This window comes from Xiphophorus couchianus, chromosome 8 (assembly GCF_001444195.1).
Source record: "Xiphophorus couchianus chromosome 8, X_couchianus-1.0, whole genome shotgun sequence".
In the NCBI taxonomy this organism is placed as follows: domain Eukaryota; kingdom Metazoa; phylum Chordata; class Actinopteri; order Cyprinodontiformes; family Poeciliidae; genus Xiphophorus; species Xiphophorus couchianus.
The window spans coordinates 2,556,430-2,573,839 of record NC_040235.1 but is presented as its reverse complement, the minus strand read 5'-3'; the positions used below and the strand labels follow the sequence as shown (position 1 = coordinate 2,573,839).

The 17,410-nt window shown below is 41.3% G+C and overlaps 1 protein-coding gene across 3 annotated transcripts in view; it reads left to right on the top strand.

Annotated features, from left to right (window-relative positions):
- Positions 1 to 6,042: 6,042 nt before the first annotated feature.
- The window catches only part of zbtb44 (zinc finger and BTB domain containing 44), a 52,296-nt gene continuing 40,928 nt past the window's right edge, over positions 6,043 to 17,410 (top strand). For 2 of the 3 annotated variants that reach the window (XM_028024826.1, XM_028024828.1), the window contains exons 1-2: positions 6,043 to 6,365; positions 16,533 to 16,597. In XM_028024826.1, the coding sequence (XP_027880627.1) occupies positions 16,553 to 16,597 (45 nt within the window). In that variant the 5' untranslated portion in view covers positions 6,043 to 6,365; positions 16,533 to 16,552. The remainder of the gene's footprint in view (positions 6,366 to 16,532; positions 16,598 to 17,410) is intronic. The other variant, XM_028024827.1, reaches the window with a different exon arrangement.

The following is a 17,410-nucleotide window of genomic DNA, read 5'->3' as shown; positions in this document are numbered from 1 at the left end:
TACAGGAGCTGCCCATGGTCCAGATGCAGGTTCAATGATGTTATCCTTTAGCATCTGTTGTACTTGTTCTTCAATGATTTGCTTTTTAGGTGGGGAGGTGCAGTAAGGTGGTAGGTTAACTGGCTTTGCATCCCCAGTGACGATGATATGTTCTGCCAGAGAAGTGCAACCTAAGTGACCATCAAACAGATCACTGTAGTTATCTAGCAACTTTAACAGTCCTCCTTTTTCCGCAGAATTTAAGTCAGCGTCTTCAACTTTTTCCTTAAGTGAGACCTGTGGAGTGTTCTGCAGAGTCATCGTTCCACACTCAAGATCAGCCTCCACAAAGTCGTTTTCACAGGGTTCATCCAGAAATGGGGGATTGTCATCCATAATTACTGTTCTGGTTGGGACATGAATTGTTAGAGAAGTGCGAGTCATAAAGTCCATCCCAAGAACTAAGGGGGATGACAGGCCCTACACTATAACAAATCGTTGATAGACTGACTTGCCCATAAATCCAATGGTCAACCAAGTTACTCCCAATGGATTGCAGTCAGTGCCGTTGGCCAGTCTTATAGGTGGGGAATGCCACTGATTCTTTAATGAGACATTTTGGGTCTTTTCAGGTATCAAGTCTGCATCTACTGCTGAAAGCGACACACCTGTGTCGAGTGTGGCCTCCAGAGCTGTTCCTTTTAAGTTCACTTCAACTCTGAAAGGAGTGTTCCAAGATGATTGTGAAGTTCCATCTTCAACGTGATAGGTGGTGAATTTGGGACTGACACAGGCAATGAGGGCGGAGTTACTGACTGGGGGGAGGGTTGGCCCTGTGAAAAACTCTCCCCCCCTCTGAAGTTTCCCTGCTTCCTACCTGTTGGGTTTGGTTTTCTCACCACGTTAGCGCTTTTTGGTTCTGCAGTCTGTGTCACAGGATGATAATCTGCAGGTGGAGTTTGGGGACGCTCTCTGGCAGGTCTCGTAGAATGTCGAGCTCCATAATACTCAGTGGAACAGTTCGGACATATGCGGGATGCAACACCAGGCATGGAACATTTAAAACAGTAGGGTCCATCATCAGTTTTATTTTTCATCTGGACTCTTGATGGCTGTAATGGGGTGTTGCCGAGAACAGAATGTAGCTCATGGGCACGCAGCACCAAATCAATTACTGACCTGATAGGTGTTCCATACAGTGCCACTCTGTACTTCTCTACTGCATGTTTACAGATAAGGTCAATCTGTTCTTGCTCAGACGGAGGGTTCCTCAGTCTTTTGAACTTACTGAGCAATGGGCTGCAAACGTTGGGAGAGGTTCTTCGGGGTGCTGGAAACTGTCCAAGATACCTCTCATAATATGCTCCTGGTTGTCAACAGGTAAGAATACGGTTCTGAAAAGTTCACAAAATTCAGTCCAAGTAGATACATGAGAGCTGAGAACACTAAACCACTTCCTTGGTCCCTTAGCTAGGAAATGTGGTAGTTCTTTGAGAATCTGTGTGTCTGTTAAGTCCAGTGAGGTCTTGTAAGCATTAACAGACTGCAGCCATTCCTCTGGGTGAAGACCACCATTATTAGTGAAGGTGGGTTCTAATTTTGCTTGGTGCAAAGCGGTAGCGAGGACTCTGGTAGTATTAATTAACTGCAGCGAATCCGAATGTGTCTGAGACGGAGCCCTCATGGACTGAGTGGGGTCAGGTGCTGAGTTGTATTGCTCTTTTTTCCTGGTACGTAGACTAGGCACATATGGAGTAGATGACTCCTGAGGAAAAGGTTGAGTAACCTGAGCACTTGGGACGTTAGGGACGGTTTTAGCTTGTTGAGTCCAACGCTCCAAAATATTTTTCTGTAGATCCAAAGATTCATGTAGACATTGTTGAAGCATGTCCACCTCTTCTTTTAAACTTTGTACTTTATGTTCCAGGTCAGGGGTATTGTGTCAGTATTGTGGTTTGGGAGCAACCTAAAGTCCAAATCATCACATAGATCAGTCAAGTCAGGATGAGTAGCCATAATGCACACTTACCTGAACCCAAGTCTGTAGAATGCAAGTTATGCTGGAATAACTTCAGTTTTGGTCACACAGAAATAATTCCAAGAATGTTAGTTATTAATTTTAGCAGTGTGAAAAGTTGAAACACATTTTGCTGTACACAGACATAAACTCTGCGTCTGGGCTAGCCTGGTCCGTTCCCACGAGGTATGGCGGACATCCACTACTTTGCAAAGTACCTCCTTAATGTTTCAATCATCAGCTGGTAGACGATACTGCATTCTGAGGTCCAAGATAAAATGTTCGGGCGCCATTTGTAATGCTTGGTTGTGTTTAAGGGAGGAGAGGAGGCGGCAGACTCGTCTGGGCGATCAAAAACGCAAAACCACACTGGTACTGGGAATTCCACAGTGTTGTCTTTTAATAAACACACTCTTCACCAACCTTACAAAGCCCGGTTGAACGGCTGCATAATATCAGACATGAAAATGAGCAGCGTCCAAACAACCTGTAACATTACTAAAAAGTTAGGGAGCTAACATGTCTGTCTAGCACGTTTCTCCCACGCTCACTACAGAGAAGCCTTGGTGCATACTTGTGACATCATTAGCAAAACTAGAGTATCTTAAAGAGACACTACACAATTACGGCTGTTACAGTCCCCTGACCAACAGGGGGCCCTCCACAATTTACTTATTTATTTTTTGTTCATAGAAATAAAAAAAAAATGGGGCCCTGTCAATTACAAAATGAATCATATTGTATTTTCGAAGATTATTTTTAGCAGTAAAAATTGTATGTTCCCACTCCCAGACCAAAAAGCACACATTTGTCCTGAACCCCCCTGGATCTGCATGAAATGGTTCGTTCCTGCTCAGCTTGACGGTGACGGTGTTCAGCAGCAGTCAGCAGACAAGAATGACTGTGGCAGTTACTGTGCTGCTAAGAAAAATAATAAAGTCAGGTTTTCAAAAAAAAAAACAGAGAGAGAAAAAGGCAAGAGTGTCAATTTATAAAGCAGTTTTTCTCAGAGACGTGGGTAGACTGTGTGAGATTATTAACCATAGTTAGCTCAGCTACAAACTGTTTGTCTCCATTTCACTAACATTTAATGAATTAAGGAAAAAAATACCAAGATATTCATATAACCTGTCCCTTGTACCTTTTACCACATAACAGGTGAGTCAGTCAGCAGCAGCTCTAACTAACCCACGTTCCTCCTGACCCGTCCTCTCCTAAGTGAAATTAAAGCTGCAGTATGTAACTTTTATAAAAATATATTTTTTTTCACATATTTGTTAAAACTGTCATTATGTTGTGACAGAGATAATCTACGAAAAATCTATTTACTCTGCCTTCTCAAATTGCTAGAAACAACAGGTCAGTGGCAGGAGAGATTTAGCGCTGTCAGTTACAATCTCATGTGGCTGCTCATCCTTCCTCCCCCTCGCTCTGTGAAATGTTGCAGCTAGCATAGCCTGTTGTTAATGCTTTGTCTAGTTAGCATAGCTACCAGTGACGGCAGATAAACGATTTTCCTGTAACAATAAGTTGATTTCCACCATTAGCACGTTTAGCAGTGAGTGAATTAGGTTGATTGACAGCGCTAAGACCCTCCTACTGGTTCTGATTGGTTGTTTTGGCCAGAACGTTGCATTACTAGCAATAGTAATTCAGGGAGCAGGTGGAGGAGATTTATTGTTTTCACAGATTATCTGTCTCATAACAAACTGTCACAACATGGTGACAGCTTTAACAAATATTGAGAAAACATATTTTTTATTAAAGTTATATACTGCAGCTTGAATAAAATGCAACTACAAAGCATTTTTTGAGAAGTCTGGATTGTTTCATGTATATTTTGCATGTTGCCTATGACTGTTGCTGGTGGGGAGAGACATTTCAGTAATCTAAAACTAATAGAACAAATTTAAGCAACCTACTTGCATACTGTATGTGGACTGTTGCATATAAAGTTCATGAGCAGTAAATATTGTGCTAGTTATCAGTATTGGACCAAAGAAAGCAAGACAGTTGCAAGCCTTTAAGATTGTGGCACTTTTGGTCAGATAGACTCAAAAAATTGTAACAGCAGCTGCGTGTTGGGGGCCAATTTAATTTTTTGTCATGGGGCCCAAGATTCCTGGCAGCGCCCCTGCTGAAACCTGATGGTAACCTTGCACCAAGTCCACCTTAGAGAAAATGGTTGCTCCGGCCCATTGCCTGCCCAAGCCTCCATGGGGCCCTAAGCGAAATTTGGTTTTGGGGCTGTGATGGACCTAGTTAAAAACAGGAGGAGTCACAGGACATATTAGAAAAATAGGGTTGGTTTATTTTAACCCAAAGATTATAACTGACAAAAGATAAACTGAGCTCATAAAAGAGGTCAAAGAAACAAAACTGAACTCAGGCAAAAAATGTTATCAAACTGGCTGCAGGGTAACTGACCTATGTTTGACCTGTTAGGTCAAACATAACTGACCTAACAAAGAAATGACACACTGGGGTTTATATACTGGCTGATCAGATCAATTAAGACACAATAGGGGTAACTAAACAGAATACAATACAATTACAAATAACACAAAACAAATAACAGTACAGCTAAGCTTGGCTAAACTAAAGAACCAAAAATGAAAATCAAAAAATATTAAACTTTAAATACTACCATTTACTTAAATACAAAACTTATATAAACAAAGAAACTACAAATCCCCCCTACCAGCAGGAACTAGTGGTGCAGTCCAATCAGCGTTTAAGCCTGCTGAGCCCTGGCCCCCATCTTTTGTCTGGCAACTCCAAGGCAGGTAAGAACTGGCAGGAAAAACAGAGTTAATCTTAAGCAAACAAAATTAACTTTGAGTTGATATAAATACATATGCTAACTAAATGTGTGCGCTAACAAAGAGAACAAATGTATCCAAATCAACTAATAAATGTTCTTATTGAAACTAAAGTGTTGTTGTGTTTGTATGAACAAATAAATTGTGCATAAAAAACGTTACCGACAAAGGAGTGTGGCCATGGATTTGGCCATCACAGGGGCCCTCTAGTTCTGCTAACAATGTGGACTGGCTGCAATCAGCAGTCTGCTCATTAGACACCTGCTAAAAACTTATTGTATCTCTGGCAGTGCTGTTTACATTATATACATACAGTATATAATATAGGATACATTTACTGGCCAACTGATTTATCGACCAGTTGATTTCTGATCAACTGATCGTGATCGGCCGATACTTACACGTGAAGCCCATCTTAACCCCTGATCTTATCTTCGTCAGCAAAGGTTTATAAATCATCTCTGTCCTTTTCTGCTCTACAGTGAGAGGTTTGACAGACTGACCCACCAGGTCAGGTCTGAACGTTTACAGTTAACAATATTCACCCCACTGTTGCCAACTCAGTGACTTTTTTCCTATATTCAGCGACATTTCAGACGAAAAAAAATAAAAAAATCATATCAACTAAAACCAAAATCAGCAGTAGCTGCGTGGGGGGGGTCCAATTTAATTTTTTGTCATGGGGCCCAAGATTCCTGGCAGCGCCCCTGTGCACAAATAAGGGGAAACGTAGCATCACTGTGTGATTAAAGTGTACAGCAACATAGAATCATTAACATGATTCTATGTTGATGATTCAACATCAACATAGAATGATGTTGCTCATCAACATGACTCATGTTGAGTCATCGTCAACATGATTCTATGTAGCTGATTAAATAAAATCATATGGTAATGACAGTGTATACTTGTCTGATAGATATAACCGTCAGTTCGTGCTAAGCGTATGACGATCTGACAGCGTAGACTGATCTGACAGAACACCGGAGCGTCGCTGAGCTGCGAGGGACTCAAACACTGCTTGCAGTTTTAATTACAGTTATATCTACGAAAAATAAAAAAAATAAACTAAATGTAATTCTGTTGAAAGGAAAACAGTGTTAATCTTCAACCCATTTTCAACTATCCCATCTGATCTCACGCTGAGACCGTTTTGACTGTAGGAATGAAGTGGGAGTGTTTCGGTTTCCGAGGTGACGCTTGTGTCGCCAAATGTGACACTTCCTGTTTCTTCCAGTATGACACAGTGTGTGCTGCGCGTTGCATTGTGGGGGTAAAAATATAGCACAGAGAAGACAACGGGGACCACAAAGGAATGAAAACAGTACCTCGGTAACTTTGAGGACCGAATGGGAATGTGAATTTGTCAGAGCGGCATTCAAACTGTGAGCTGGGGCGGCTGGCAACTGCCTCAGAGGAGCGGGGAATGTGAGCGGGTGTAGCAGCGCAGCTGCAGCAGGGCGCACCGCTGTCTCCGACTGCTTTTTTACAGCTGAGCCACCAGCATCCAGAGGCCCCGGCTGTTTTCCCAGGCCTCCCGCCCAAAGGTAAATTCAATTCTTACTGTCATTTCCAAATGAGGAGAACCCGTGTGTGAGACGCTAACTCCCTTCTTAGTTGCGTCTGCTTTAGGGAGACGATCTGAGTTAACTAACCGTGATATTTGGTCAGGTAGCGTTAGCATAGCAGCTAACGACGGTTAGCTGTACCATCAAAACAAACGGTTGGACACGGCCAAAGCGAAAAGTGTCGACTTCCAAATAAGGTTAGTGACATGTATTGTTTGTAGTTGAGGATGAAGTTACTCAGTTTTGTGCACTGATTTGGGGAAGTTTATCTTACATTAAGACTTAATAGAAATAACAGAGTTAGTAGAACTAATCGATGCAGCCAGCTGTCGATATCTTATTTGAAAAGCTGTTGAAGCTCATCTGACTTGACACTTGAGCTTTAGCCAGTTAGCCCTAAGCTCCTCTTTATAATCATAGCAGATTTGTGTCGAGCATCTTGTCCTCTTTCCCTGCAGCTGATGCTAGCTTTCCTCAACCTGTTTTTGTCCTGCTGATAATGAAAACAGTAGATAAGTAGAAGGTCCCAGTTGTTGGCTCCGCCTACTTGCTTTCAGCAAAACTGCATTTTTAAAGATGTATTTGTGGAATGGAAGAGCTCCCATATTTATATTTATACACAATATCTATATCTCTTGCTATAACCCCTTATAGTCCACACATACATAGTCTTGTACATCTGTAAATAAATATTTATATCTCGTAGAGCACTTCTGGATAGATGCAAACTACATCTCGTTGCTTGTACTTGTGACAGTGCAATGACAATAAAGTTGAATTCTATTCTATTCTTTAGTTTTTGTCTTTGAAGCTTTATTGACTGTTGCAAAAACACACACACCACGGCAGCTCTAACTGTTTTTCCCCCAGAACCCGACACACAGTATACAAGAGTCTTCTGCTGTAACCACAGTAACAGTAACATAAAGTAACAGAGTTCTATAGAGCTTTGGAACGTGACGTCACTGCTCTAGACGTAGGGAGATGAGCGCCATCTTGTATGGCCATAAACATAACCGAGAAAACGACTGTCTCTCACAGATATTTTGAATCTAAGTTACTTCAAATTATTTAGCAATGTTTCGAACTTGCTGCGTTATTGGATGTAATGTCCGATCACACGACCGAAATGGTAAAAAGATGGAAAACGGACTTTCGCTTCACTGTATTCCTGCCTGTAAACAACGCGAGGAGGCTAAACTATCGGAGCTAACAAAAAGGAGACGAATGTCCTGGATATCAGCTCTGAGACGTCCTGATATTACGTTCTCCAACATCCCAAGATATCTACAAGTTTGCTCCAGACATTTCCATTCTGGTGAGTGTCTCAATTCGCTCTGTTGGTGTTGTGTCATAATGTTTTGCTATGATTTTGTTCGGGTTTACTCATGTTCAGTTACGTTGAGGTAATTTAAGTGGGTCAACTTTGTTTAGGTTGGGCTTATATTTTTTATGTTGTGTGATGCCCACGGGTGTGTGCTCACAATAGAAAAAAGGAGCATGCATTTCTTTAAATGTTTATGGGGTTAATGACGATGGGTGTAGTAATGGTGTTTCACCAGTAGGTTGCGCATGGAGACTCTGAGCTGCCTGTTGCTCTGCGTTTTCTCATAAGGTCAGAGAAATTGGAGTGTGCTCATTTATATTTACATTTTTCAGGTGCGAATAACCTTCACGTTTGTTTTAATAAAGTACTTTTTGATTATTTGGTACTGTTCGAGAAATGTTTAAGGAAATGCGTCAATGTGTGAAAGATATTGAAAGAGTTTTGTTGTGTTTCGGAGCCAGCAGCGGCTAGAGGAAGTAGCTAACATGCCGTGATGCTAGTTGGTTAGCACACTGTAGCGGCGGATAATAGCGGGATATATAGGTGCAACCACTAACAGTAACAGCTTATAAAGGAAGTTGGGATATACTGTATATATTCCATGGTATGAGAGTAATATGCTGTTATCGGGCTCCAGGGTTTATTTGCGTTCTAAACACTGATGAAAGGTTAAATGGTGATGTAATGCATTCACTTAATTAAAGTAATTGGATTCTAAGATAGTTATGTCAGTTGACAATAACTTACAATAACATGAAATATGTCACTGTGTGTGATTAAATATGCATATAAAGTGCAGTGAATTGAAGGTACATGTTACCTGAGGGAATTGTGACAAAATATGATATTATGGAATTATTTCTGGTTTAAGGAAAGCTAATGTTGATGTTTATGTCAATGATGGAATATGTCTAATATGTACAGTAAATTACTGAACTATAAAGTGGGCTGTATTGACAGTTAAATGAGCTGGTTTGTTCAATAAATAAGCTGAGAGAAATTGGAGTAATACAGACTGCGTCTCCCGTGTGCTCATTTACATTTACATTTTTCAGCTTCATCTGCTGCTGACGGGTCCGGAACCCTGGTACCCGTTACAGTAGCATAGTCCTAGTTTTATCAGTGAACATCAAGGTTATTCCATTATTGTGAAGTAAACTATTTTACTAGTGTTATCAAATGTACAGCATTAATACCGATATGTGTTCTGATATGTCCTCTTCAAGGAAAACCGACGTATGAAGTGGATTAGCTCAATCCAGACTGGGTTCCAGCGCTGAATCTGTGTCACTGCGAGGTAAACGCCACAACATCTGACCGACATGCACGTAAATTAAAGAGGTGATACAGCAAGACTATGGTGGATCAACAAGTTACAGAGACTGTTTTCATGATTTACCCCAGAAGAGGTAAATCATGAAAACACAGCAGCGGAGGATATAGAAGAGGAGCAAGTTGGAGAGACTGAGGAGAAAACCCCAGGAGAGGAGCTCAGCAAGGCTGCGCACTCTGAAGAGGAACATGAAGCATTTGTGTTGAAATATGTGTACAGTTGGAAGTGTCTGTTTTCTCTCATTTCAAACGTTTGATTCAAGCACTTCAAGTTGCATGTAAACAGGTGATGAAATGAATCACATTTCAAGTAAAAATGTGATATCTAAAATGTTTCAAGTAATAAACATATATGTAATGAAAGATTGTGTTTTAAATAAACATTTTGTGATTAAAGTAAACAATTATATTCAATTTTGCAGTAAACATTTAATGTAACAATCACACCAGATGAAAGAGCCCATCTTTAAACATTTAATATGTAATTAAACAGGTAAGAGTAAACAATAAAGGTGACAAGTAAATGTTATGAAATAGATCATCACACTTTAAGTAAGTATTTGTTGTATTTAACATATTTTAGGTCAGAAGTGAACATGTAATGAAATAGATCCTGTCCTAGAATTGTATGTAATTGAACATTACAGGTAACAAATGTGATGATCATCTGAGGTAATACATTTTATGAAAATTTCTTAATTATAAAATTATTTAAATAAAAAAGGGGTCAAAACGTAATAAAGATGATCCATACAGTCTAGTACAGGGGTGGGCAACTCCAGGCCTGGAGGGCCGGTCTTCTGCAACTTTTAGATGTGTCTCTACTTCAGCGTTTCTCAATTCCGGTCCTCAGGCTTCCCTGCCCTGCATGTTTTAGGTGTTTCCCTTATGCTACACACCTGGATTGAATCTAGGGGTGATCAACAGGTTTCTGCAGCACTTGATGGTCATGGAATCGTTTGAATCAGCTGTTCTGGAATAGAGGCACATCTAAAACATGCAGAGCAGGGGGGCCTGAGGACTGGAATTGAGAAGCACTGCTCTACTTCAACACACCTGAGTCAAATAATGAGGTCATTAAATAATGAGGGTCTGGAGAACTTGACTGCACCTAGGAGGTGATTCAGCTATTGGATTCAAGTGTGTTTGATCAGGGAGACATCTAAGAGTTGCAGGACACCGGCCCTCGAGGACCAGGATTGCCCACCCCTGGTCTAGTAGAATAATTTCACACTGATTTTGAGTTAATGGGGCACACGATTTCAAAGCTATTGAAGAAAACATATTATTTAATATTAAAATTATTTATCCATCTATTTTCTTACACCTTTGTCCCTAGTGGGGTCAGGAGGTGCTGCTGCCTCTCCAGCTAACATTCTGGGCGAGCGGCGGGGTCACCCTGGACAGGTCGCCAGTCTGTCACTTAAAATTTTAATAGAGGATAGTGTGCCTCATGTAATAGCGTGAATTATCACTTTTTTGTATCAGTTGGTCACAAGGCATTTAATAACTGGAGTGTTTGGTTCGGAAATGGATGGTCCCAATGTAAACCTCCGAGCGCTTGAGGACGGAGCAGTAGAGAACAGCTGGCCGGAATTAGCGTTCATAAATCAGATCAACCTTGAGCTAAATGCTCCTTACTCCGCGGAGCGCCGATATCCAATATCCAACTTGAAAACAACTTCACTGCGGTCTGTAACACAAAGAAGACACCGGAATAAAGTTTGTTTTGGTATGTGGCCATACAAGATGGCGCCCAGAGACGTAAACGTCACACGCAGTGACGTCAGCTCCAAAGCTCTATATATGACATCTCCCCCTTTATTTATTAGTAATCCCCTCCCCCAAAAAGAGAGCATCTAACAAATTGCTTGAGAGTCTACAAAGTTAATCTCTGAACTGGTTTGCACAAGCATCCATATCTAGTTTGAATTTGTCCTGGTGCTCTCGTGGGGGCGGGTGCTGGGACCTCAGTCTCAATCAAGTCAGCAGAAGCAGAATCTAGAGTGATGACTTGTGCTGGGGCACTACTGTCCATCTCAGCAGTTTTAGTTAAAGCAGGTTGTGCAGATGGTTCAGCTCTGAGTAGGGGTGTAGTGTTACAATCATCTCACAATACAATATGATATATATGATATTCTGATCATGATACAATATATATCACGATATTTGGTAGGCGATACGTTTCAATGCACTTTTACAATTTTTTGAAAGGTTTTAGAGGGACAGAGTGATTTTAGTGACATTACGTGTTCCATAGACTTGGATTTAATAAACTGAAAACTGATTAGAAGCACCAACTACACAATATATGTACTAACAATACCTGACCCTGATTGGACAGAGTCTAACAGTCTACAGCTGGACAAAATGAATCAAAGATTCAGTGAGAAAATTAGTTTTCTGTCATGTAATTCATGTGGATTTGACATGAAACTGGCTCTGCCTTACCCCATAGTGATCAACTCCTTGCAGCTGCGCAGCGTCACTTTTCCCCTGCTTGGATCTCTGAGTAGCTGCCTCTCAGACTGCCAGGATCTCATCATACTCTTAGTCTCTGATACTCTTTGTCAGATGCTAATAAGTATGATCGATCCGCCATCGTCATCATGGCAATCCTCACTGCGCCCAGATTCCGGCTGCGGGCTTCCCCTCTTCGTCTTCCGGCTCAAAACAGAGCGCCACTGCATGCTGTGCGTTCATTCTACAGGTAATTCTTTATATACAGAACAGAAACCACTAAGCTAAAAACAAATTACGAAGTGGATGCCACCAGTCGCTCCAATATCTAAACTTTGCAATAATGCTGCTTTTGCCGCTACTCCGTTTGCGCCGCTACTCCGTTACCGCTTCTCTTTCACGGTTACTTGCGCAACTTTACTTCGTTTCTTAGCAACAAAATATAGCCCATCGTTATTTATTGAAGATTTGAGATTTCTAAAAACAAAGGAATCTAATGTTGTGTTTCGTTTCTTTACGTTTGGAAGCTCTTTTCCTGTCACATTCCCAGAAAAAACTGGTTTTTGACATTTCTCTGACATATGGTTTACTTATTTTAGCCTCCTGAGACCCAGAGAAAAAAAAAGTTTTTGAATTTCTTTTTTTTTTTTTACACTACATGACTTTTTGGAGTGAAAAAACATCACTACAATTGAAAAAATTTCAAAACATGTTTCTATTTATTTTTTAGAGTATGTCCTTTGGAGAGGACATCGGGACTCTCTTGTGGCAAATATGAACACATTTTGAGGCATACATTTACCTCTGAACTCTGACAATCTTTAGTGCTGTAAATTTCAAATGGCTACATCATTTTAAGCCAGTGGTTCAGATTTCCAGGCACCTCATTCAACTTATCAAAAGCAAGCTGATTAGTGTAGTTTAATCAGGTGTGTTAGTTCTGTTTTGGTTTGTGGTAGTCCATAAAGCAGGTTCTTCTTTGAGATGCAGAGGTACATGTTGCATTTGATGCACTTTATGTAGGTTTTTCCAGTGCACCCTTCTGCTCTGCACCTGGAAGTATTAGGATTGTCCATCATCTGTGGCAAATGGACAGCTTCATACTCTTATCTGTCTAAGCTTATCTACTCTTGTCTCAGAAGCCTACTTGTTAGTTTTGGTCCAAAGTGGGCAACGGGCCCTTGCATCCTCAACTTCACTCTCCTCTTCCTCACTTGATGCCTCATCCTCTGAACTCCCGACCTCAAAATAACCGTCAATCTGTCCCTCTTGGTCCTCCTCATCTGACAAATCTATGTCTGAGTCTCCATCAGTAATCCTGTTTAGGATTTTCTCTGCCTCAGTCAGTGAGCTGACTTCTATTAAAACAGGTTAAAAAATAAAAAGCAAATCCTGATGTCCTCTATGGAGGACACACATAAACAGGTTATGTTTTATGCCAACAAATAATTAAACTGCTCTGAAATTCACCTAACTATTCCTTAGATGTTCATTTACTAGAAGCAATCTGAATATTAAACTCACAAAGCTCATAATTAGAAAATAATATACTTACCTTTCTTCTTTTGATAAAATGTGCTCACAGGGATGGCAGCCATTTTGAAGAATCAGGAAGAAAATTCTAGAAAAGCCCTACCCCCACACATGTCATATCATTGGAGAGCCCAGGATGTCCTCTCTAAGGACCAACAGGATTTAACACAGTGGCATGTATGGTTTCAGAGTTATGAACAAAAAACCTATGTGCTCCACAGAGGACAAAAATGTATTGCTGGGTCTCAGGATTAGCATAACTCTGGTTTTACTTGGCCTATTAACACAATTTAAAAACTGGTACTCCACTACTCAGATGTTGTTTTGTTACTCATTCTGCTGCAAGTTGGCTCAATTTTGACGCACAAGACGTAACCGGTAGTCCGGTTTAGGATTTTCAAAATAAAAGATCCGGAAGTAGTTCATGATTTCTTGCGCGGCCCGGTACCAATTGGTCCGTGGACCAATTGGTACCTAAAGGCCTCCGTCAGCTGCTGTGGCCATTCTAAGACTGTCCATCCTGGATGGTGATGCAGGGATGACTTGGATTACGGCAGCCACATAACTGTCCAGCTCTGTGTGCATGTCCCTCTTTTCTTTGTCATGTGACAGTGGGCTTTGAGGCAGAGCATCAATGATGACGAGCGTTTTTCTTGGTACATATACTGCTTCAGGTTTGTATCTCATAAGTCTCATGAGAAGACGCTGACACCTCAAGGGAACATTATCGATGCTCTGATTATTTACTAATGGCACCAGTGCTTTGTGATCAGTTTCCAGCTTGAACTGATCCAGACCACAAAGATATTTGTCAAACTTCTCACAAGCCCACACACTAGCCAGACAGTCTTTTTCTATCTGTGTGTAGCGTGTTTTAGCATCAGAGGTGTCTGGAGCAGTAGGCAATCGGCCTCCGTTCTTCTCCATGAAACTGGAGCAGCACTGCGCCCAGCTCATAACTGCTTCTGTCTGCTGAAACTGCTGTGGGTTTGGGGATGACCTAGAAGGCAAGGACTGGAGCTGTAGTCAGCATGTTTTATTTTCTCTTAGGCTGAGTGCTGCACAGGGCCCCAGGTCCAGACGTTATTACTCCTCAACAGTTCATACAAGGGTAGTCCTACAGTGGCAAGGAAGGAAACAAACTTCCCAAAGTAGTTCATCATTCCCAGGACTGTTTTAAGCTCCTGCACATTTTCAGGTGGTGATAGCAGCTGAAAAGCTTCCTTCTTTTCTGGATCTGGCCTGACCCCTTGATGACTTGTCCCAGGAAGCGCAACTGGCTCTGTCCAACAGTGCATTTTTCCTTGTTTAATTTGAGACCAGCCAGTTTGATGTGCTGCAGCACCCTTTCTAGCCAGTGGTTGTGTTAGTCTTTTGTTGCTCCATGTATACCAGAATATCGTCCATGAAAACTTCCACACCCTCAAGCCACTCCAATATCTCCACGATTTTCCGTTGGAAGATCTCAGGTGTGCTGGTGATGCCAAATGGTAACCCCTTGAAACAGTACCTGCCAAATGGAGTGATGAAAGTTGTTAATCTGCAGCTTTCTGGGTATAGTGGGATTTGCCAGAACCCACTGGCTGGGTCAAGAGAGGAAATATTTATTTTAGAGGTCATCTCATCTGGAGTGGGCAATACATAGAGTTTGCTTTTCACTGACTTATTTAATTTAGTTAAGGTCAACACAGATGCGGGCTTTACCTGAGCTCTCTACAGGGACAATGGAAGCACACCATTCGGTAGGTTTTGTAACTCGTTCTTTGACACAATTAATCTCCATTCTGTCCAACTCTTCTTTAACTTTCTATAGCAAGGGAAAGGGTACATGGCATGCAGTGTGTACAGCATATGACACAGCACTGTCCTTTAGCTGTATTTTGAAAGCTAAAGGACTGTCAAAGTACAGCTAAAGTTTTTAGCTGGTTTTTAGTGAGCCATGTTCCCCATACACCTGCTGATGTTCACTTGTGTTGTTGGTCAGTTCATCCACTTGCCTCACCAAGTTTATCCTTACTGAAAGTGGTCTGCTGAGTAGATTATTGACTTTATGTCCACTGACAACATTAACTTTAGATGAATATTATTTTTTCTTGTGGTTGAGTGTGACATTGAATCCACTGGCTGCCAAGACAACCCAGCTCCCCTCCTGGGCTGGTCAGGGCAGATCAGATGGTTCCAGCGCTCTCTCACGGTTAAGTGTGTGAAAAGTTTCTTCATTTTGATGTCTGCACCGGTGTAAATTTTAAACTGAACTGGAGTTTCATCAACTTTCATCTCCTCTTATGGTGGACCTCCTCCACTGATCTCACCGACTATCCCTGTTGGCTCACCTGAGCTGCCACTTCTTCAGATTGTCTGACAGTCTGTATCATTTGCGCCAACATCAGACTCCCCATCAACTGCAGCCGGCGGGAGTGTTCTTTATCCTTTATCCTGACAACAATGTGTTGCGATCTTTGATAGGTCATACAGCGCTCGTATAAAACACTCAGTCTTTTCTCTTTGCCGCTGAACACGCTGGTGAAAGCAGGCTCTCTCATGGATGATATTTCTCCGGGGAAAGAAACATTCATCAAATTTTCCCATAACGATAACAAAGTCATCACGGTCCTCCTCTTGAGCAAACGTGAATGAGTTATAAATCTGCTCTGCTTCATTGCCCATAGCATTAATCAGGCAGCTCACCTGCACTGGGCCTTCATCTTTCTGTAGTATCGTGGCTTTTCTGTGGCGCTCAAATCTCCGTTTCCAGTCAGGCCAATCTAGATAGATAGATAGATAGATAGCATTTATTGTCATTGAACAGAATTCAACGAAATTTCCATTGCAGTTCCCGTGCAAAAGGTCAAATATATACAGTATAAATAAGCAAACACACAATAATAATAATAACAATATATACAACTAAATTAACTAAAGGCACTCAACCACACCAAAGAAGTAGCAGCAGGTCCAATTATGGCAAAGTACAGATAATGTGACAGTGCAAAGTGCAGAACAATATGGCTGTGTGGGGGTGGGGGATATGTATGTGTGACTGCGAGGTTATGATATGTGTGGGAGGGGGGGGGGGCAGGGAGTAATGGCTCTGACGGCTGTGGGGAAGAAACTGTTTCTCAGTCTAAGAAACTGTCCTCTCAATCTGTTGGCTTTTCAAAAGAAAAGTTCTCTGGCGGGTTAAACTACGTCATACTGTTGCTACTTCTCGTGATGTCTAGAAGAGGTAGCTGTTGGAGTCACTTCTGACACCATGTGGAATGGACGAGTTCCGCCTACTTGTTTTCAGCAAAAATGCATTTTTTTGCACTCGCTGTCGTGGCCTGATCTCTGAAGTTTAACTCGATGCGGATCGCTCATATCGAGCTGTACTCAGTATTCACAGGTAGACGTTTAGAGGTGCACATTGAGAATATTTCTGATTGAACAAAGCATTTGTACATGGCCTGTGTGTTTATGTCTCAACATGCTGACTCTGTCTGCCCTTTATAAAGGTTGAGTTCCCGGTTAGCTGATGGACCGGTGGTTTAGACCGTGGAGGAGCTTTCACCCTCGCCTTGTGAGTAGTGTAGCTTACTGGTTTGTTTTTATTTTTATTTTATTTTTTGCGGCGACACAATAATTATCAGATGCTTTGTCTACTTAAAGTCAGGTAGAGTGGCTGCACGGCCATGCGGAGATCAGAAAAACGTGTCTCATGAAGCTCATGCAACCAAACCAGATTATGTGGCGATTATTAAAAACTCAATAGATGCAAAATGGAAGAGCTATTAAAACATAAATTAAATCACCTGTTTGTCCCTCTACCTCCAGCAGCAGAGATGCGCAGTGCAGCGGATTTACCTCATCAGGCAGGGCCTGTCCAATGTTGAATGAGGCTTTGAACAGAACTTGATTTCGGAGCCCCTCTTGCTGCAAACATCAGCACTAGGCCTGTCACGATAGCAAATTTTGCTGAACGATTAATTGTCTCAAAAATTATTGCGATAAACGATAATATTGTCTGAAGACCTTTTTACACTGACTTAATGGAAATGACGTAATAATGCATGCGATTTCTTGCCAAAGATAGATACACTTTATTTTCAAAAGAACACTTAACACTGGAACTGATAAAATAAACAAAACAACCAAAAACAAAAATAAAATGGATTTTCAGTCTCCATTAACAAAAAACTCACTTGAAAAAAAAACAACTAAACAACATAAAGCCAAAGTGGAAATAAATACTGCATTCAACCAAAAGATTATGAAGTCTGTATATTATGTTGCCCTTCAGTAATAATTAGATTTAAATAGAGAAGATGGGCACATCGACTACCTGATGCAATAGTTCACACTACAGGTTTTTTGCTCCTATTTTTCCCCTTAT